The sequence below is a fragment of the Harmonia axyridis genome, chromosome 2, assembly GCF_914767665.1.
Source record: "Harmonia axyridis chromosome 2, icHarAxyr1.1, whole genome shotgun sequence".
Lineage (NCBI taxonomy): Eukaryota > Metazoa > Arthropoda > Insecta > Coleoptera > Coccinellidae > Harmonia > Harmonia axyridis.
In genome coordinates, this window is record NC_059502.1 from 49,769,669 (window position 1) to 49,793,838 (window position 24,170).

General features: G+C 32.6%; 1 protein-coding gene across 2 annotated transcripts in view; it reads left to right on the top strand.

The window, feature by feature from the left end:
• LOC123673707 (ras-GEF domain-containing family member 1B-like) overlaps positions 1 to 24,170 on the top strand; it is a 200,457-nt gene that overhangs the window by 17,238 nt on the left and 159,049 nt on the right. Inside the window, exon 1 of one of the 2 annotated variants that reach the window (XM_045608331.1) lies at positions 17,804 to 17,824. The exons of the other annotated variant lie outside the window; for it this stretch is intronic. Within the exon in view, the coding sequence (XP_045464287.1) occupies positions 17,819 to 17,824 (6 nt within the window). The 5' untranslated portion in view covers positions 17,804 to 17,818. Of the gene's footprint in view, positions 1 to 17,803; positions 17,825 to 24,170 lie in introns of those variants that run through there. 2 annotated transcript variants of the gene reach the window in all.

The following is a 24,170-nucleotide window of genomic DNA, read 5'->3' on the forward strand; positions in this document are numbered from 1 at the left end:
TATGAAAGCCAGAGTTACCCCAATTAGTCGACTGAGGGCAAACTCAAAAAACATCCATTATTGTTCTAGATCTAGACGTTCCATAGGATATCTTTGAAGAACAATTTGGTCGAAGTTAAAAATGAGGATGCATGTAATGAGAACAAAGAACTGTGTGGGAGAGAGCGACTGATCTATTGAATACTGAAGAGATAACGGATATAGTCAAATACCTCCAGTACGTCGACTGAATCTGGACGTCGGCAATATTGAGGATGCATAGTATACAGTTTTCGCGAATCTTCAATCAGAATACACCATAACAGGACTTGATTCAGTATGTGGAACGTGAAACGCATAGAAGCTTAAAATTCATCAAACTGAAGCGAGAAAATGTTTGTGTGCTCTGAAAATGGAAAGACAACGGAATCAAATGAAATTTTCAGGATCTCGAATCCAGTTCCTAAATTTTGGATAATTTCAAATCTCCCAATTCAATGGAAATGCAATTCTGCAATAAGATGTTGAATGAAATAACAATTCTATGCATTCAGGTTCATCGCGTGTTCATAATCAGAAAAACTCAAAAAGAATATCGTATAAAAACTTAATAATTCAGTGACCATAGATTCGACCTAAATGACATTTGATATTGATGAAAACTTTTGTTTGGATTGAATAGCAAGCTATAGCAACTATAGCAAATATATAATGGTAGGTATAGCAACCAGCAGAATATTGAAACAAAAACCTGAAATTTCAATGACGATTAATTCGACCAAGTTAAAAATTTGCGTTTTCAATAACAATTTGAAACTTTTTCTGGATTTTTCGTATGTTGTAGATTCGTAGAATATGACCTCCCGAACAAGAAAGTCCATTGGTCCAATTCAATCTCATGACAAATAAAAGGTGTCGAAATACAAGGTGTTTTCGAAATACAAGGTGTCGAAGTTGGAAAATGGTATTTCTCTATAGTAACATTTCTCGTAGGAAAATATCTTGAATGAAACACTTTTGCGCGACAAACATTACTTACCCATAAGTTAATTTTGAAAGATTTAAATGAAAATTTTTGTTCGATACGGAGTGAGTAAAACTCTGTAATTGAAAAAGTTGTAAGTAGAATTTTCAAATTTTTTGTCATCACTCTTAGTTCGAGTACACTATTATTATGACTAAAAGTATTGGCTTTATTATGATCAGTTTTGGAGATACACAGGGTAAACCCATATCAAGAGGGGCGATCGTTAAAACTAAAGTGTATATAATGAAAATTTCGGTAAGAGACACATAGATTTTTACTTATTGTTATTTTGTCACTGTATAATGAAATACATTCCACGGACAAATCATCAATTGCAGGTTGAATTATGAACTCAACAAATTTCATTTTGAATAATGTTCGACTCACCCCGTATCTAAGAATTATTTTTATTAAAAACCAATTTGAAATTGTTACCTTATGCCCGCCACTCACGAAGCGTTTCTTCCAGCGTTTGGTAGCAAGCGTCGAAGAGATTCCATTCAGACAGCTCGGGACACGGCCGTACAAGTGTAAATCAGAGTATGAACTTGACTGCCCGACTGGAATCTCTTCGGCGCTTGCTACCAAACGCTGGAAGAAACGCTTCGTGAGTGGAGGGCATTATGGGTAAGCAATATTTGTCGCGAAATAGTGTTACATTCAAGATGTTATCCTACGAGAAATGTTACTCGTACTTTAAAGAAATGCTATTTTCCAACTTCGACACCCTGTATGTCTAAACCTAGTCATATGATTGAGTTGGATCCATAGACTTTCTTATTCAGCAGGTCATACTCTACAAAATACGAAAAAATCAGAAAAATTAATCGGTGATAATTTTTCCAACAGACTGATGCCTGATCTTTTCATGCAGATCGTTTAACGAGAAAATTCAAGATGAAAAGAAGTACCCAATATTTCTGTAGAAACATATCCGACTGGGTTGAAATTTAATATGTATTTGTGAAATGGGCATCACATCACATCTCATATATCCCTCTATTCATATATGTATTCTCCGAGAGCGCAATGTCACCAACATTTTTAACACCTCGAGCGATGCTTTACTCGAATTTTCTCCTGATAATCTGAGTGAGGAAATAATAACCCTCGTGTAACATTTGAAATTTCATAAGATACACTTATACAGCATGTGATAAAGTGTTGCACATAGTTATGATGCACCCTGTAAAGATATGAATGGGATAGCAAATGTATACTTCTCTCAGTTTTCAAATGGTGATTCGACAAGTATTAACTTAATTGATTAGTTGTTGAAGTCTCACGAACCATTTTTTGGTGTTCGGAGTTCGCCTACTCTTTCCAGCAAAAACAAGATATAAGACTACCAAAATAGGCATGACTACAAGGTTCGACCACTAAGAGTTGGTTGCTTTCTACATCTTTGGCGATGAAGTCGGATATGGTGTTGTGGATCATAACCGTCGCCGTTTTCCATTTACCATTCTTAAATTGATCACTCGACTAGGTATTTATTTTCATTTGGATTCTCTTTGTGGTTTCAGTCGACTAGATTGTCTGCCAAAGGTAAAGATTAGCTTTCACTGGTTGTTTGAAAGATATTTTAATTTTTCATTAATTGTACAGCCCTTAGGTCATACCGGTCTGTTGAAGAGAAAGCTTTTATGACTGATAGTTTTTAGATAGTGAAACGCTATAGCTAAATAGTGTTATGGGAATATCTATTATTAGATTTCATTCTTCCGTAACCGAGGAAGTATAAAAATCTTAGCGAATATACGATAATGTTACGCTGGAAAAAGTTTTTGTTGTCTATCAGTAGTTTGATTTTCAGAGAAAATAATTCACCTCTAACTCTAAACCAAGCTCGAGAGTGCATCAAATCAAATTCTGACCCACACATTCAACATTTATTGAGCGAACTCCAAATACTCACTCCAAATATTTAAACTCTTTTTAAATGTTATATGTACAGGGTGGGCAAATTTCGATGTTTTAGCACTACAACTTTTGAACCAGAGGAGATAGACAAAATCTGATACCCACTTCTTGATCTCTTTTTCTGAGAAACTAACAAGGGTAGTATTCATTTTTGGCCACCTTCTTTTGTTTTCGAGTTATAAGCGAAAATTGGAAAAATGGCGATATCGAAAAACATTTATATCTCCGCTAATACTGATGATAGAGCTCTGAAATTAAAACATCATACAGGCACTTTTTTACGTATAATCCAGTGGCGTGCTCGTATTTTCAAAAGGATTTTTAATTACGAAGCTATGACCCAAAGTTATGTTTTTTTAAATGGGAACACTAGATATTTGGGCCATTCTCTGAAAGCTTAATTTTTCCTGATTTCAAAAATATATAACATCGTATGATTCGTATCAAAATAAATAACAGAAAATGGTCAAAAACTTTTTTTTACTCAAGAGTCTCAATATTTCTATGGTTTCAACTGTTGATGAGCCTTCCTATAACAAGAGCAGTGTCCTTCCGTCAATCCGATTATTTCTATGCTTTTCACTCATTTCTACAAAATTCGAATCTATATTTATTTTATACAAATAGTTGCGAAAAGATAAACGAACTTGGAAAAAGTTTCCTAGGTAGCTTGAACACAGTTTCAAATATTCATCTATTGAAATATCGAAAATAGGTTTCCACTGTGCATTGTGCAATAAATTGTTGTCATTATTAGGTTAAATATTATTTCTTGTTTGTCCCTTCGTGATTAAAATGTTGAGTTCAATCAGATATGCATTGTTTCATATGCTGTTTAAAATGGATTGGTACTTGTGCGTATTGATTCTGGAGACCTATGTAAATAATCTCCTGATAAATGCATCTCAATACAACTCTTTCGATTGAAAAATTCGATCTTGTGGTTTCTCCGTTATTTCCAAATCAATTTTTAGATAAAAAATTTATAAAACATATCTAGATTCGAATTTTGTAGAAATAAGTGAAAAGCATAGAAATAATCAGATTGACGGAAGGACACTGCTCTTGTTATAGAAAGCTCAATTTTTCTGTGTTCATCAACAGTTGAAACCATAGAAATATTGAGACTCTTAGGTGAAAAGAGGTTTTTGGCCATTTTCTATTATTTATATTGATCCGAATCATACGATGTTATATATTTTTGAAATCAGGAAAAATTAAGCTTTCAGAAAATGGCACAAAAATCTAGGGTTCCCATTAAAAAAAACATAACTTTGGGTTATAGCTCCGTAATTGAGAACCCCTTTCGAAAATACGAGCACGCTACTGTATTCTACGTAAAAAAGTGCCTGTATAATGTTTTAATTTCAGAGCTCTATCATCAGTATTAGCGGAGATATAACTGTTTTTCGATTTCGCCATTTTTCCAATTTTCGCTTATAACTCGAAAACAAAAGAAGGTGGCCAAAAACCAAAACTACCCTTTTTAGTTTCTCAGAAAAAGAGATCGAGAAGTGGGTATCAGATTTTGTCTATCTCCTCTGGTTCAAAAGTTGTAGTGCTAAAACATCGAAATTTGCCCACCCTGTACTTTAATCCATAGATTAGGTGAAATATTCTGATAATAACGTACTAACAGCGAAATACGTTGATGATCTTTAAAACTGTATGATGAGAAGTGGAACCATACTAATTGAAGAAAAATGTTTGATGACTGTAAATTACTCCATTAGTCATTTCCGTTTTTTAAGCCGTCTTGCCACGTCATGATGTCTGTATTTTTAATTTAATTTTTTATTTGAGCTCAAAAAGGTGTCCAACGATAAGGTTCTCCCCATTGTTGACGAATTTTTGGACCAATTCGAGTATGTCCGTCGATTCGCAAAATACTCTTAGAGTCTAGGAACCGGAAATGTTCCGATTAGGATCTCGAATGCTTCAGTTAACGAGGCAAAATCGCACTATGGAGATTCGTAAATATGACACTTGAAAAATTGAAATGAAATTCCGCATTTAAATGTAACATGATCATGCAAAATTTTTATGTCAATTGTTTCATTAGAACCAGAGAAAAGTATAATAGGAATATTGGAAGAATATCGAAAAAAATACTCAATATTTCAGTGACAGCATATCCAAATAAGTTGACATTTTTAGTGGTTATATAAAAAGATCTGAAATCTTGCAAAATTGTAACATTTTGTCATCAGATCCAAAGGTAATTGGAACAGAATATCGAAAAAAATTACCTAACATACCGACTATACCCAGCCAATTTTTTAAAAAGGAATCGCTTCCCAAATTTTTTCGCAACTATTCATATACACCCTGTATAACTGATGTTTTTCTCCTTTTAATTTCATCAACTCAGCCATATTCTCCTCGTTACAGTTTCACAGATCACGTTAGATTTAAATTCAATACCTATTCAGTTTGTCACGGGACGATGAATTGAGTCTAGAGAATTTAAACAAACATTGTATTATTCGAACAAACGTTTGTATTTGAGTCGATGTTTGGTTAGTAAATGTGGTAAGTTCGGACTTTCTATGATGCGTTATCAGGATTACTTCGTCTTCGTCGACACACTTTCTTGTAGTGAGTTTTATTATTTTCGTTTCATCTAAAGATAACATTTAGATAAAAATTAAATTTAGATTTTTGATACCTCAAACATTATCCAACATTGGATGATGAGGATATTTTTTGTCTTTAAAAGTAACTTTCCACCACTAATTAATTGAGGAGAAATACTGTACCTGATTAAAGGCAAACATAGAAAGCAATGAATCAATTTATTTTCTACCTGGCTTAAAGGTTATAGTTTTTATGTTCTTCAATATTTTTATCAATTATCAAAATCAATTGAAGGAATTGACAAGCCATCCAAGTTTAGGTAAACGTTAGAAATGGATTTTCCATTCATTATGAGGAACTAATCTTTATATGCCCATTTCCCTTCAAAACAGGACTACACGGCGATCATTTAAAAATTTAAACATATGAAGAATATCCAGTTACGAAAAGTTGGTCAATTGGTATTATAGGATTTTATCACTTTCCTTTAGTTTTGACATTATCACTCATCTTTCATATTGGTCACTCTTCTCTACTATGAGCTGATTGTTTTCGGGTGAAACTACTGAAACTAGATCTAGCTATGTCCAACCAAACCCTAGTGGCTGATACCAGGTTTAGCAAATATTATACCGGCTACAACTAGATCCAAGATCCAACCAACCCCTGGTAGCTCATAGCTATTACTAAGATTAACCTATAGAGGTTGGTTACCTTGGGTGGAAATTGTTCTACTAGTTTTTATTTCTAAAATTACATGAATATAATATGACTCTGTCTACAGATAATAAGAAGGAACGTAGAGAACATAGAATTCAAAAAATTTATTTTAATAATTGACATAATGGGAACAATGAGCAACATTGAGCACATGGACAAATTAGATGATCTCAGCCCGACCTTTACATCAGAACCTAACATTGCCTGGTACGGCGATCTTTTAATTCCGTGATGGTGATAAGCTCTATTCTTCATTGACTGAATAAATCGGATACCTTCAGACCATTTTTGATCAACCATGTCATAAACCTTTTTTTCAATGTCTTGATGTTCAAAACTTCCTTGTGATTTGCTATATTCATATTTTGCACATCTAACATATCCAGTTGTCTTAGCAGCATTTCAATAATTCTATCAATAATTCTTTCCATCGGAAAATACGTAATGAACAATAGTATGAAATGTTTAGTATCTTTGTACTAACCGTTAAAATCTGTTTAACTCTGCATGATTTACAGGATCAATGAATAATTCGAATTTGGGTTTTTGGTTTTTCGAATACGAATACTATTATTATTTGGTCTACTTATCCAAAATCATAAACAAGGTGTTTCCAAATTAGACTTGAACCTTAAAGAATGTGTTAGTATCACTCATTTGCTGTCGATTGAGCTAAATTCATTGGTAACTGAAAATCAACAGTTTTCGACAGAATTAAAAAAAAAAAATTCTCACTCTTTTTGGTTGAATCGATCACATAACACATAACTTGTACAGCCAAATTCAATATATGAGTTAAGAAATCCGGTGTTTCATTATCCCAATTTAGTAGAATTACAGTTGATCGATTCAACCAAAAACAGTAACTTTCCACCTGAAATATACTTTCAATCATCTCGCTACTTCGTCTATTCAAACGGTGTTAGGTTCAGACTTCTCGCTAGCCACGAAAATAATCCAAAATTATAATCCAATTTAGTCAATGCAAAAAAAAATTGATCAAAAAAAAAAAGTGAGGTGAGAAATATATTATAAATCACAAGAACTCGAATATCTCGTAAACTATTAAAATATGGCTCAGCAAATGAGCTATACTAATACGTCCTCCAAGGTTCACGTATGATCTGGAAACACCCTGTATATGTATGTATATATGTATAGATATGTGGAATATTTAACTGAAACAAGATTTTCAAAATTGTATTTTTGTTCAAAAAAAAAAGAACTACGATGCTCTTATAGCCCATCATTTTACAGAAAAATCCACAGACTTGTAACAAATTGCAGAACATAATAATTAAACCAAAGATTTACTGATACCTTCATGGGAAAGAAGAATAATACCTACATCGTGCTTAATGGTATCTACACCTCTATGGTTTTATGTGTGTCGACCGTCAATTTGTCACACACGCTGTCAAGTAGAAAGTTTCGTTCTTAGCCGCCTATCCATATCTCCGCAACATAATGTAATTTCATCATTATTACAACGTTGTAATAGCATCGACTTCGTTCTTTATTTTGCGATCCACCATGCGTTACAACTAGGAATGGATTACTTTTATTTCGTACGAAATTCGATATCATCAAAGGTGGATTATTACTTGTATTCTATTACTGCCAATAAAGTTTCTACATTTCAAAACTAACCAACTGTGACGGATTGTTTATCATTTGTCCTTTCACTTTCGAATGTCCCCTTGCAGAAAGAAGCCGTCTAGATACTACAGAAAAAAATGGTACCAATACAATTTGGAACAGGTTACATCAGGGTCGCTGTAGGGCTGGCAAACCAGCATTTTGCCGGGGCGGAAAATATAGAGAGCGGCATTTTTTAACTTTTCTAAAGAATCCTTAAGAATGTGATTTTTTTTTATTTCAACGAATTTTGCGATTTGTGATTTTCTATATCAAATTAACTAGTTGTATGATTTTATTTGGCTCGAAGTACCAAAACTGTTGCTTCTTGTACAAGGGACTTCATAATGTTGATTGTGAATGAAGGAAAATACGATAATGATTTTTATTTGTTCGATTTGCTTTGTTAAGCGAGAGAACACAAACACTGAATAGAAATGTAGGTAATTGTAATAATACTGATAGTTACTCAATGAATACCACTGAATACTTATAAATACTAATTATGGAAGCACTCGCTAGAGGTGAGAGCATGATGCGACTAAGCATAGCGTTGAACCTCAGAGGAATTCTTCTTTTTCCTGTGTAATCCTTAACACTAGTGTGGGCGTAGGCACATTCGAATTGAAAATAATGGTTCATCCGCATCATCCTATTGTTTTACTCAATCATCTTAAAGAAAGAAAAAACAAAATATTCAAGCATTTTATCGAGTTGAAACTCAGCAGGAGAACCTGTAACTGCAGGGCTCGCTCGAGAGAGACGGCAAATATTAGAGGGCGGCATTTTCTAGTTTTTCCGAAAACTCTGGATTCCTAAAATAAAGAATAGGGGAAATTCGGACAAAATGACATACTGTTTTGTTTTTCAATCATATATTTTTAGTTATTTCAATAATACTCCCATTCTGGTGCTAAATACTAATTTTGGTTGATTGTTTTTAAGTATTATAAGCTGAAAATTGAATTAAACTACCAAAATAAAAGATATAAGAAATTATTTTGTCTTCTAACAGAATCCATTTTGTCCGTATACTAAGGACAAAATGACATACTAGTAATAGACATAATGACAAACATAATATTTGAATGCAAAGTTCGAAAATATGAAGGTTTTGGTTCTCGAGACAGTAGCATACGATGTATAAGCCCAGTGAAAACACTGCATGCAACACAGCTACTGCTCACCAGGGATGAAACGAAAAAAAACGTCATTGCAATAAATGCAGGGGCAGTCATCGACATCCTCATTTTTATTGTTAATTTGAAACGGTTCAGTGTCGAATTCTTCATTGTCAACGACTTTTTTATTTTTCAACGGCCTTGTTTTTTTACCACAGGGTTTTTGTAACATTGAATAATGTTTCAGTAATTTCTTGTTTCTTCTTCTTGGGTGTAATGGTCGCAGCAGATTCAGCCTTGGTTTTGTCAAAATAAGGCGTTAACGTGCATTTGCGAGCTTCTGGCTTTCTTATGCCTAGGCACTGAGGAAGTGGTGAAAAAATTTTTAGGAAAGGATATCGTATTTTTTACAAGATACATACCAGAATTTCATGTTATATCTCGTACGGTACGTGCAAAATGAGTTCAAAGCATCATGAAAATGAGCTCATTAGTTCCATGTGAAAATCAATCAACAAAATCCCATATTATTTCCAAAAATATATTTTCTTGACATGTATCGGACAAAATGACATACTATGTCGTTTTGTCCATCAGGAGTCTATGTCATTTTGTCCGATTTATACTTTTTATGATATTGAAGCATAATTTCAAAACAAAACTAATATCCAGCTTCAAACTTATACGTATTATCACGTAATAACATCACCAACAAAAATATATTAAAAAAACAACGAATATCGTAATGACACTCTCCAGAAGAAATTCAGAAACCAAGTGAACAAAAAATATTCAAACGACGTAAACACATTTGTAGCTATTGCACCAGTGAAACCGACAGTAGGATACCAATTTCTTCGCAGGATTACCATCGTCAGTAGCAGAAACTGAATCACTGTGGAACCCCGAGCTATACAGCACCACTTTTAAAAAAATTCAAAAGTTCATAAGTCGTTTTGTCCGCATTTCCCCTATTTAATTTTTTTTTCATTTCTCACATGTTTTCCTTTCAAAATCACTAATCACAAACATCTTTGCACCGAGAATGCCTGCAAGATCTATTTTCGTTTGTTGTTATATCCATTGAGAATAATGGTTCGTTCGCATCATCCAATTGTTTAACTTAATCATCTTAAAAAAAATGAAATGCTCAAACGTTTCATATAGTCGAAACTCAGAAGAAGAATCTTAAACCTGAATTCAGTTCATATAGTTCATCACTTATTCATAAGAATTCAGTAGAGCACGTTATTGTTAATTCCTAAATCATCTATTCGATTAAAATTTCAATCCATAAAAAATAATTACACTTGATGCATTTTTTATTTCCTAAAATACATTTTATGAGTGTGTGGAGTTTTCCACACTAAATATATCTGAATAGAAATTCATCAATCAACCCCCGTCTCCCGCTTTTTCGCTCAGTACAAAACTCCAAACCTGAAACGCTAGAGCGGGCTCTGGGTTATAATTGAAGTACTTGATTAGCCAAATATCTTGAATCCCGTTATAACAACACTTGATGTTCGTTATTTCCATAAATAAAAGTGTATAAAAATTTAAGAATAAAATGAGCTATGAACATTTCCTGTTGTATGAAGAATGGGACAGCCCCCTCATTCTTTTTGCAGGGCTTATTCGTGGAAATTGATACGTTCAAACCAGGATAAGGAAAATCCATTAGATTGTCATATAATATGGTGGTGTTCGGGAGTATATACCTACAACTATAATATTCATTGTGTGAAAAAACATAATACTTGGACATAGTATTAAAAAAAATTAGTCGAACATAGGAAAAATTGAGCTGGATAGATATTCGCCTTTTCTGATTTTTGGTAAGAGTCGGAAGTATTCCACGCCGTCATTGTTGATGATGGACGAATGAAGAATAAAATAATCTTCAAATAATGTTTTTTCGTGTTTTTTCTTGATTTTTCAACCTATCGTTAAGACCATTCCTGGCTCAAAATTGGAAAATTTCAGACATGGTGCAACTTTGAACAATATTTGAGAATGATAGAACAACGCTGCTAATGTATCGAACAAAAATTTTCATGTTCTTAAATTAACACTTCTGTTCCTTATCCCAGGTTATTAAAATTTGGTTCTGCATGGATCGAACAAATATTATTGAATTATTGTCGGTTATAATCAAAGGTAATTTCACGAGCGCTTCAAATTTAAACGATAACCGGCTTGTTTCAATGTTTTTGCTTCAAATAAACAAGTTCTTCCCAAATTCGTAGAATGTAAACAAATGTTAGTGATATGGTATTGTCACAGGAAATCAACTCGAATTTCTCCACAGCACTCTTGACCAAGAATTTTAATGAACGCTCGTTATAATAAGAGCAGAGACAATATTCGATAACACACCGATTCACGAGACGTAGTTCGCGAAGCACGAGAGCGCAACTCGAGAAGTGTTTCGCGAACTACGTCGAGTGAAGAGGTTCGTATAATCGAAATATATTGTCTATACTCGAGTTGGTATTCGTTACGATTATATAATGAATAATATCAATAACTATAACCAAAGCACTGCATTTTGATAATTCAATGACATTTCACTGAGCCTCACTTTTATTTTTTTGCCGAACGTCCAAGAATGTTACTATGGAAATGATCATCAAGATGGCAGGAGGTAAAAAACCAAAACGATTATACCAAGTCATCAAGGGTATATCCACTTATCAATACGCCGTAACTATGAGAAATTTACGGATTCTATTGGTTCATCAGAACATGAGTTGTATAATCAATATTATCAGCAAATAACCGAAAATTAAATATTTCCCGCATAATTTTTGGTCTTCTATAAATATTCCGGGTGAAATAGTATGTTTCTTTTATTTACTCATATTTCTTCGACTTCGCCATTGAAATGAGCAGGTGAATTCAAAGTATAATCACAAAGATCAACAACTTTGTATTATTTAAGTAACAACCGCTTCGGGTTTGATTGATAGTACGCTTTAAACGAAAATCAATCCTGCTGAGCACTGATGCAGTTCTTCCTTATATTCAATTCAAATTAGGTAAATTGGGTAAATTATACGTTTCTGGGAAGATTGGTCTCTATCGGTATGTTAAGCAGGAAACTCTCTGAAGCATTGCAGAGTAGTATATTGAAATATATAATTTGGATTGAATCAGGGTTACAGAGAATGTTTACATACCGTATATTCGTTCTTTTGACCTATGAAAACTTGGTCAGGAAAGTGGGAACTTGTCTGCGAATCGATATTGTTGTCAATCAAGAAAAAGGGAAATGAGATAAAATGACGTCTATAATTCCCCAAAATTTCTGATTCTAACAAAGATTGCTTTCTTCATGGTATTTGTAATATAAGAGAATATAACAATTTTCTTCTTGATTGTCAATGCAATATCAAGTGTGTTGAATAACAAAGTGGAAATCAATCATATATAATTATCCATTATGTATTCTTCTTAATTGGATTACGAATAACAATTCACAAATTGCAACTGTATTGAAAATTGTCTACAAGGATTTTTTCATCAAGTGAAATTTTCCATTCCTAATGAATGTTACTTCGCATCAACTCTTCACTCCCTTCCGGAAGAAGAAGTACTACAAAGGAAAAAACATGCTTCTGAACAACTCTACATTACCTCCTGTAATGAATATTCAATGTGAAAACTCATAGTTTGTATTAATGATATTCAGAATGATTCAACATTCACTTTCCTCTATCTCTGACGCATTTATAGTATGTTCTGTAATTGTTCTTTTCTACACGAAGCTTATTCTTTACACAAGGCTAGTGTTTTGATGTTCATCTTGTTTGATTCATATTTCTCAATAAGGGATCGATAATGCTAATGTTGCAGGAGTAAAGAATTGTCCATCTACCGTTTTTTCCGTTTTAAAAGATCCACTCATTCGTTATCTGTAGCTTTAATCTCAAACTATAACTGATTTTATGACATTCATTATGAAAATCACCATTCCTAATAATAAAATAAATGAATTAATATTATTATTAGAAATAACAATTATTGATTATATCAACCGGAAAAAAAATGAAGAATGAAATCTCAATTAAAAAGCTCAATTTACAAAAAACTCGATTATAAAGGAAGTTACCGTTTCTTAATTCTATTTCAAAGTATAGGAGGATTCACTTCTTGGTAAACCCAAATTTCTGAAAAACGATCGAATATATTTTATTCTGTAAATTTGTACAAGTCAATATTGATTTGAGATGCTTATAGAAGTCGTAAAAATAAAGACGTCATGCATCGCGGCGCAGTCAATTTTTTTCCCGGGAACATAAACCTTCTTTATCATGCCATCCGAAACATTTCATTTTATTTTTTTTGAATTTCAAACCGTGTAAGGCTCATTTTAGTGAAGAAGTGAAAAAATTCCAAGGTATCGAAATGTACTTATTATTTGTGTTGAAGCTTCCTCAAAAAAGAATACCTAGTAGGTAACTCACTTGTTGGCATCGTGTAAAGCCAGTATTGGTCAAATAGTAACAATTTCAATTTTCAGTGAAAGTTTAATTCAGCTATTTGTGATTTAAATGTTTTATATACTAGAAGCCTTCTATATAGAAACAACTGAAAAAAATTGAATTAACATAAAACACGCTGCAGATCGCTATCGGTTTGAATGAAAAAATATTTGCTATTAAGAAAAAAGTATGGAATCATCTTTAGGATGACATAGGTAATAAAAAAAGGTATGTTTATAAGTAAAAAATTGGAGTTCAAATTTCCTCGCCGTCTTTAACGCGCAATTCAACAATATTGACTTGTAAAAAACGCCGTTTACAGAATAAAATAAATATTCGGCCATTTTCCTAAAAATCGGAATAATCAGGATGAGTGAATCACCCTGTACATAATTGAATTTAAAAAACATAATTGAGTTCATTTCACCAACTACGTTTCACTGAGGTCCCGACAATGCCGAAGATCTATTCATTAATTCCAGAAGGCTCACATAAGAGAAGTGCAATTAAGATTTGCTGTACTGAACTAAAGAACAAATACAGAAGTCATTGACATTTCAGTGATAAACCAATGACTTTCTCATTTATTAGAGGATATAATGAAACACATTACTCGTTTCTCAATACTTTGCAGGTGCGTATTCGAAATGCCGTAATCGGCATAATCATCAGGGGTACCATTCGTTTAAGTACTCCCAAAGCCTAATATTCAACAAGTGGTTAATAACTTAATAACCTTCCAATGGGATATGCTTGATTGAAGTCAATTGCAATCAAACAGAATATTGTTCTGAAATGCAATATAGTAGAAAAGAGCCAAAGCAAAATTCAATATATGACAACATAGAGGCAAGATATAGCAACCTAATGATTAAAAACGCCGAAATTATCATTTTACTCTCTTTACTTTTAGGAGTAGATAATGAAAATATTAAGTGTACAACCTTTCGTCCGCCGTTTTGCAATAGATGGTTGAAGCGGTAAGTGGTAGTCGAAATGAATAGATCGTAAATGTCATACAAGCTTAGGTATTTGTAAACGACATCGAAATATTAGTCGATTTGTGTCTGCATCATAAAGTTATTCTCGATTAAATATGTCAGCTTACGAGCCGAATTTTCGTCATTTACAGGAGGTTTTAATTTTCTGCTTTAATATGAAGAAATAGGCGGATGAGGCTCATCGAATGCTCTCATATACCTATGGTGAGGCCGCAATTAGTGAAGGGACGTGACACTCACGGAGAGTGGTTTCAACGCTTTAAGAACGATGACTTTGACGCTGAAGACTAGCATGGCGGTGGGAGAGAGAAGGTTTTCGAAGATGCAGAATTAGAGGCATTACTTGATCAAGACTAGTGTCAAACGCATCAAAAATTGGCAAGATCATTGGGAGTGACTCAACAAGCCATTTCAAAACGCCTGTAATTCATGGGAATTATTGAAAAACGAGGAAATTGGGTGCCGTACGAGTTGAAGCCGAGAGATGTTGAACTGCGTTTATTTGCTTGTGAACAGCTGCTTGCAAGGCAAGGACGGAAGGGATTTCTGCATCGCATTGTGACTGGAGACGAAAAATGGGGTCATTACGATAATCCCAAACGCAGAAAATCATGGGGATATCCCTGCCATGCTTCGTTGATGGCCAAACCGAATATTAATAATAATAATGATTCATTGATGAAAAGGTAACATGCATATATCAGTCCAAGCAAAAATAAGTAATTATACACTTATTAATATGTTTCTGCAGAACGGATCTTGAGATAGTATGACTGATCTCAAATCAAGCCCCATTAAAATCCCAATAAGGAAGAAATGCCCGCATAAAATATTCCGTACATAAAAAATTCAATAAACCCAAATGAAAAAAAATACTTAAATCCCTGTTCATTAAGAATACCCTTGAAAATTTACCATCACCCAAATTTATCTATGTCCGTATTCCACGCAGCCATTCCACATAATTTCATCCAAATCCAGAAATAGTCATACATTTAAAATTCTCCGGTATTTCATTGTATAGCTTATAAATTGCATATGAGAATGATCTTGTAAACGAAGCGATAGAATTCACGGTTCCAAGGTCATGCTCAGCTCGGCGTAGTGTATTATGAGTTGTTAAAACCTGCTGAAACAATCACAGGAGATCGTGAACGCAATTAATGCGTTTGAGCATTGAAAGACAAACGGCCGCAATACAACGAGAGACATGATAAAGTGATTTTACAGCATGACAATGCTCGACCCCATGTTGCGAAATTGGTCAAGAGATACTTGGTAACGTTGAAATGGGAAGTCCTACCCCACCCGCTGTAATCTCCAGACTTTGCTTCCTAGGACTATCACTTGTTTCGATAAATGGCACACAGCCTGGCTGTCCAGTACTTCCGGTCTTATGAAGAAGTAAAAAATTGGATAGATTCGTGGATCGCTTCAAAAGATGACCAGTGTTTTCAACACGGATTCGTACGCTTCCCGAAAGATGGGAAAGAGTAGTGGCCAGCGATGGACAATACTTTGAACCATAAATTTATAACCAGTTTTTCACAATAAAGCCTCGAATTTCGGAAGAAAACAGCGGAAGCAAACTTGTACGTCTATGAATTATGTAAAAATTTCTGAAAAACTAAATTGAATCTAATCAAATATTCTAATCTCAAAAGGAAGCACACATCATCCATCAAATTTTATTTCATACTTACTAAGAAAACAAGAGATCTTTTATTGTGTGTGTAATATCTTCGAAAAATATCTGAAATTTCAACATTGTTTTCTAAGATTACGTGTCGATCCAACTTCAGATTATAGTTACGCCAGATGCATAAATAAAATACAATCGGGTCATGCACCATGCTCTTCAATGTACCTCGCAAATAAGGCGAATGCTTTTGATGCTTTGATGGATAAGTTAGATTAAGACCGTGTTCTGTCGAGACAACTGAACAAATGGGTCATCATCATTGCAGGCTTACATAAAACTAATAGATTAATTTGTTGTTGTTTAAAAATAAGTATATTTATTAGCACTAGGTATTGTTGCATGAAAATTAATACACTTCCTTGTCAGTTGACAAACAAATAATACGTCCAAACAAAAGATACTCGGAAAAACATGTATCAATAAGAAAAGAGCAGTGAATTCGTCAATGATACAAATATAATCATATATCAAACATACAAAATATTCAAAGTTGAAACATTCAGAAATAAAAGACATACACCAACACAAAAATATTTTCCTGCGAGTGAACTGGTAATTTGAATTGAGGAAGAAATATATCAAAGAAATACGGTTATTGCTTTGTATGATCTGCTGCGATGGCTATCAATTCGTTCAAATTGATAATTTAGTAAGGCACCGAGTATCGCGGAACAAAATCAATGAATTTACTTTTTCTGTCTTTCAAATGCTCAACACCAAATGAGATTTTAAATTCAGTGTCTCACTTTCTGTCAAATATCCCATTGCACAACAAGATAACCTAAAAATAAGGAAAGCATTGATGTCAATTGAGGAGTTTTTGCGCGCTTGTTCAAATAATTAGGTATGTGTTCATGTCATTCTTTTAAAGAATTGTGTATGTAGATGTTTGCTTCAATTAACTCAATTCAATAATTTGAACTCAAATCTTAGTACTTAGTATATGACATGCCAGGAAAATGTAGAACGACCCGATAATTTCAACGCAAATCATTTTTCCAATATATGAATTATGATATCAAATCGAACTTTCCAAGAATGCATCTATATGCATGGAAAAACCAGCTTCTACTGATGGTATATTTTGCTAACAATATTCAAAAATGAATACAAATAGTGGACAATAACAATAGTACAGAAATCTAGGTAGAGAGTTAACCACAAGAAAACGTGCTGTCATCGAAGGTGAGTAGCGATAGACCAGCCTTGCTCTTTTTAGAGCTCATCAATATCGCTCAACCCAATTTCGATTACAAACCAAATTCAAATAAAATCTAATTAATTAGAAACCAGTAGTTGTATAAGAATTCTATCGCTAATATTTCTCTACATTGCTGAAAAAAACTACATATCTGATAACTGTTTCTCTTCGCCTTGTATCTCATCAATTGAATCAAGTTGATACATCTTCACCGGTGAATGACGAACACGCCCATATTAAATAATGATATAAATTTAATCCTATATATTTGTTAGTCATTTTGACTCATTAATTTTTTTTTTGCAGGTATTACCTATACAAAAACACATCAAGAACATGAGCACCTATATAGTTTTCGATAACCAGTGGAATGAATTCCTATGTATCAATACTTTCTATTCTAAGTATCGGATAGAAAAAGTTATCAATATTGCTTGAATCAATGAAGGTAAAAATTTGAATTAATACACACCGTCTTCTCTAATTTGTACCATCTTGGAATGATTATTGTAGAAACATAATTATAAAATAATTTATTAGTCGGTAGCTTTATAGATCAAATTTGAAAAATACTATTCACTGTAACCATCACAGACTGATTATTCATTATAATGTACAGTCCATTCAGGAATTATTGACATCGAAGTAGGCCATGAACGTCTAGTCGCGGCTTTATTTCTGGTTACAAAAATATCACTAAAAATTGCTATGGTTCATCATAGAAATGACCAGTTTAAATTATTTTCATCATTTTTGTATCCGAAAGATCCTGAATTTTCGAAATTCCGAAGGGACGCATACAGTCATGATTTCATAAATTGAAATTCAGATTATACGTAACGTAAAAATATAGTGAAATGCTATCTCTTTTCAAGGAAATCCAATGAAGAGATATCTATTCATTCAAGAGTCGCTCATGAAAGATCCCATTGAAGATCATTAAAATATGCATATTCCTTTTCACCAAAGGCTCTTCAAAAATTGTTGCATTACTGATGGACACTGGATACCAACCTGCTTGCAAAATTCTTATCAAATAACTCTTATGGATCATTTTAACTGTGGTGTCTAAACTGGTGAAGAAAACAGAAAAAACTGGTTGATAAATTTAAATAGTGTAGCTTAGTGAATGGAAGAGCCATATCATAACAAGACAGAAAAAAAATTCAAAGAATCCATTTAGTATATGGAAAATTTTGACATCACAGTTGTACTCTTACTTTCAAAATTGGAACCAATTTATCAGCCGATGTGTCAATTACTTTCTAAAGTCACTATTTATTGAAACTGTTCATGACATGAATGATTGATTAAACTTGTATGAAAAATATAGGTACTATCTGTACTCGAGTTTTCTGTTTTTTATTGAAATGCTTTTATACTAGTTTCTATTAAATTACATAAATTATTTTGCCCATAACAGCCTTAACTCACTTATACTAAAAGCATTTTTGCATGAAATTATTTTTAATTCATGAATTTTAAAATTTTATTGCATTTTATTATTATCTTCAAGGGGGTAAGAGGTGAAGAAATTCTTGAAGTTACTCTTCTGAATATATTTTTGATTTTTGATACTCAGTAAAAATTCTATGAAGCAATTGGAATTTATTAGATTTTTGGATTACTCATTGAAGAACAAAAAACAGATATAACAATACTTAATTTCAATATAGAATATAAATAAACTATAGATGCAATGCCAAGACTTTGTTTAGCAATCCAATCATAAAATAATTCTCTCTTCATAGATTTATATAATCCTCATGATCACCACTGTCAAAACAAAACATCCAGGTAAAAATCCAAATATCCAGCATTCAAAATAGTGGTCCTTCTACTTTTACCCATGAATATACTTGAAAAACATTTTGTTTTCTTTCTAGAGTCCACTGTTGAATAATATTCTCAAATAACCAAGTTTCCTCCAGATAAATAAATTTCACATTTTGTTGCAAATATTCTCTGTATTCACCATAAAATCGTACTCAACTTATTATATTTTTCTGTTTATCAATAAGAATTTTCCTTTTATTAACTGTTTTGAACTTGTAACCAATTACGTTTATGTAATGTTTTCTTGGATTGATTAAAATCCAGATGCTTTTTGGTCAAATTTCATCCAGGCTGATATATTGGTTGCTTTTGGTAACAATCAAATCTTTCAATGATTCTTTGAAGGTGAAATCGTATTGCACAGGTTTTCTTCCACTAATAATCCAGATTGTAATGACTTGCCTTCTTCTTTTTTCAAACAGTACTGTGAGAAATACTCAAATAAACTAATCAATGTGTGTTTGAAATTGATACAACTTTTAAGTTTCAAAATTTCTTCGATCAAAACCAATAACACAAACAAACTGAAATCTAACCTCTTGTCAATGACATTTCCAATGCCAACCCGAAATCTGCAATTCAAAATGTTACTGAAAGAGCCATTACCAACTTAATTTCGATTTTCCAAAGCCACCCGGGATGTCAATAATTCCTGAATGGACTGTATCTATTTATCCCACTTTCATTGTAGTTCAGTCAACTTGTGCTCACTAGGGAAAGTTTTGGGGTAGTTTTGTTTTCTTTAATTATGAATGTTTTTTGGGCTGCTGAGGTTTGTCACCATAATTTCATGATGGAACATTGCAGAAATGCAAAAAAAAAATATTTTTTGATGGTTTTTTGCATCTTATTCGAAAAACGATCACGATTTTTCGTGAATTTCCTATCTATACGAAAACAAAATATATTAGATTTCCTACGAATTTCTCTCATCAAGGTTTTTTTTTCCAATTATCCGGCTCAACAATAGCTGATAATTGGCGTATTTTATCTGTCTCAGCAAAAAAACGCTTTTTGGGGTAGTTTTAATTTCTTCGATTTCATATATTTTAGGGGTGCTGAATCCGAATCTGAAGTTTGCCACGAAAATTTCTTGACGGAACTTCGAAAAAAATGTAAAAAATTTAATTTTTCAATTCTCGGCAAATATGTATCTATTTTTCGTGGATGACCTTCCCATATAAAAATTGAATTTTAGTAATATATGTATAAATACTACGATGGTATTATTTCGCTAATATATTTATTGAAATCAATATAAAGAAACAAACCAAATTTCAAAAAGTGATTTCGAAAATGCTTTTTTCTCTGAAAAAAATGATGGCTTTATAGTTTTAACCAATCTAGATTGCCTCGGAAGAAGAAATCATTGAGTAAAAAACATGCCATTAATAATATATTAAAGTTACCTACATTTTCAACTATTGTTTGAACCAGAACACTTTATCGGTCAGAAAACCTTCATGAAGTGAATTGGTAGGAAATGTCATTTACCTTATTTTTGTATAGAAAGGTCATTCACAAAAAATTGATATTAACCAAGTTATATGCAAAAAAACGCCAAAAAATGAAGTTCTTTTTTACCGTTTTATGCATATTTTCCAATGTTCAGGCACAAAATTTCGGTGGAAAACCTCTGATTCGGATTGAGCACCCCAAAAAACATATATAATCAAAGAAATCAAACAACCCCAGAAAGTGGGTTTTGCAGAAATAGTAAAATACAATTTTCAACTATCGTTTAAGCCAGAAACCTGATGAGCGAAATTTGTGGGAAATTTTATGATATATACTTTGATTTTTTACAGAAAGTGCATTCACAAGGAATTGATATTTTCGGAGTTATATGCAAAGTACATTTTTTATTTTTTGCAATGTTCCGTCACAAAATTGTGGTGGCAAACCTCTGATTCGGATTCAGAACCCGGAAAAATATATGAAATCGAAGAAATCAAAATTACCCCAAAACTTGCTGCCCCTCTCCATATTCAGACGGAGTATGTACATACAACTTGTGTTTAATATTTTACAGTGCTTCATTCCATAAATTGATTTCCAATGAGTTTCACAATTTTACAATATCGAACAGATAATTGGTTTCAAATTTTGCAATGCAAATTGAATCTCTTATGCCAATTCATTGAAAATTTCACAACAAATTACGTGCATATGAGTGGCTGAGGTATAGTCCATTAAAGAACTTGGCCATCGCGTTGGCCGGCCAACAACCTCTTCAAATGAACTTGACATTTAATCGATTCGATTCATACTTGACGGAAATTCATTATAATTAAAATAAAAACAAACAACTTCCACAAATATTATATTAAATTTTCATTACCTACGTTAAAATATGTTATTGTCTGCGACAATTGTTTCGCCACAGTATGGCTACATCAGACTACATTTTTTGTAGAAACGTAATCCATCCTTTATTATTATGTTGTTATAACAGTTATAAAGGAGAGATAAAAGACTCCAAGTCTTTTATTGAAATGGCTACATATGTTTCCATCTCTAAAGAAATCATCTTCAGGCTCTACTAATTCAAAAGAAGAAAAAGAGCAATTGTTCTTTTTTGTTTTCTTTTGAATTAGTAGAGCCTGAAGATGATCTTTTGATAGATCGAAACATATGTAGTCATTTTAATGAAAGAATTTTTACTGAATTAAGATTGTTGGTTTTCGCATAAATTGTACATACCTTCAAAAATTGTCAATCAGTAATTTCCTGGTCATAATTCCCTACCAGACGTTTAAAAGATAGTGATAAATTTTCGTAACCCTATCCAAAATCGTTAATTGTTGTTTTGCATCTGTGATGAATGCAAAAATGAGCTGAAATTGAATCTTCAGACGATTGGATACACCAATAACGAATATATTCAGTCTTAATATTAATGACGTGAGTTCACTGAAATTTTTAAGATGAGACAAGTAAGAGGTTCTCAATATGGTCTGTCGATTGAGATGATATCATTTAATAGTGTTTCATATAACATAATATGTGAATTTATCTTTTATTCTTATGACGAAAATAAACCTTTCAATTCATCCGGATGAGTGTTTTCACTATGCTAAGTATCTGTCAATTGAAAAAACGTCTTTTGGAAGTTATTCATATCACATATACCGGATGAAGTATTTAACTCGAGACAGTGAATTATCTCGAAAACTATGTGATTTAGAAAAAAATATTTCAATTAAAAGTATCAATCAAGGGGTTAAGGAAATGAACATATTTTGTTTCAACCTTGACCTTGACTTCAAGAATATTTCAAGGTCAACTTTATTTTTTTCAACGGGAAGGAATATTTTCTACTGCAGGTTCCTATTATTCATGAAAAAAATAGTAACCCCAGTTTGAAACTTTTTTTCATCGGATTTCAAAATATTCAACCGAATTTTATTTGAATTGTTGCAGGAATATCCAAGGTCATCATTTCGAACAGTTAGTGAAATAATATGAAATTAATAAAAAAATTTTCATTTTTAAAATTACAAATTCTTATTTTTTTCCAATTGTAAAATGAAATTTACTTCAATATTTTGAAATCCGATGAAAGAATGTTTCAAACAGAAGTTACTACTTTTTTATGAAGAATAAGAATCTGCACTAAGAAATATACCTTTCCATTAAAAAAAAATCAAGTTTTCAAATCAAGGTTAAAAAAATCATTTGTTTATTTTTGTCCCCCTTGGAACATAACAATTTTTATTTAAATTTTTTTCTCTAAAGTTCATAGTTTTTCATTTTATTTAATTTCTCGAGTAAAATGCGGCACTCTGTATACATCTCAGATTTAGTAATTATTTGGTCCCCATTTTATCACCTCTATCATCCCGTACTTACCTAACCGACTCAGCTACTTCTCTAACTGGCTCTATTAGGACATTGCATACAGAAAGTTTCAGCTTTCACACTATGATATATGTACCAGGTTTTCCACCATAATTTGACCCCGCCCCTTCAGCTTTGTTACTAAAAGAGGTAAATAAAATGTTTTCTACAAAAGTTTCACGAAATCGACTAGTGTTTTTTAAAATGATTTCACAAAATGAAATATATACAGAGTGGCCAACATATCGAGTGATTGCAACTTCATTTTTTCAAATGGAATACCCTCGGGAATACCCTGTTTATTTGTCTATATTTGACTTGCTCTTTTTTTCCTGATTCCGAATATATGACATATGTTAGGACTATTTTTTTTTTATTCTGAGTACCACAGAGTTTCAAATTTTAAAAACCACTTGGCAAGCTAAGTAATCAGTTTTCAAGTGGAAGGCTGTGATAATTCAAAATGCCCTTTTTTGAGTTATCTCGTTGGCAACGATAACGACATACGTTTGTCATTGAATGAAACTATTTATCGAATATGCACTACACAGAAGCGGAAAAATTTGAAATATTTTCACTTTATGTGAAGAACAATAAAAATAAAAAACTACAAAGAGAGAATATATGGAGTTGCATCCAATTCCAAATTATGGTCAAAAACATATGTCATATCGTTGCCAACGAGATAACTCAAAAAAAGGCATTTTGAGTTATCGCAGCTTACCACTTGAAAACTGATTAGTGAGCATGCCAGGTGGTTCTTAAAATTTGAAACTCTGTGGTACTCAGAATAAGAGAGAGAGACCAAGCATATGTTATATATTTGAAGTCAGGGAAAAAAAGAGAAAGTCAAATATAGAAAAATATACATTTGAAAAAATGAATTTACAATCAATATGTTGCCCACTCTGTATATATTTCATTTTGTGGAATCATTTAAAAAAAAAACACTAGTCGATTTCGTTAAACTTTTATAGAAACCATTTTTTTGTAGATCTTTTAATAACAAAGTTAGAGGGGGGGGTCAAATTAAAGTGAAAAACCCGGTACATAAGTCTGGTATCCATACGGGCCCTTGGGCTGTAAGCGTATTCTTCGAATTCATAATAAATTCGGAT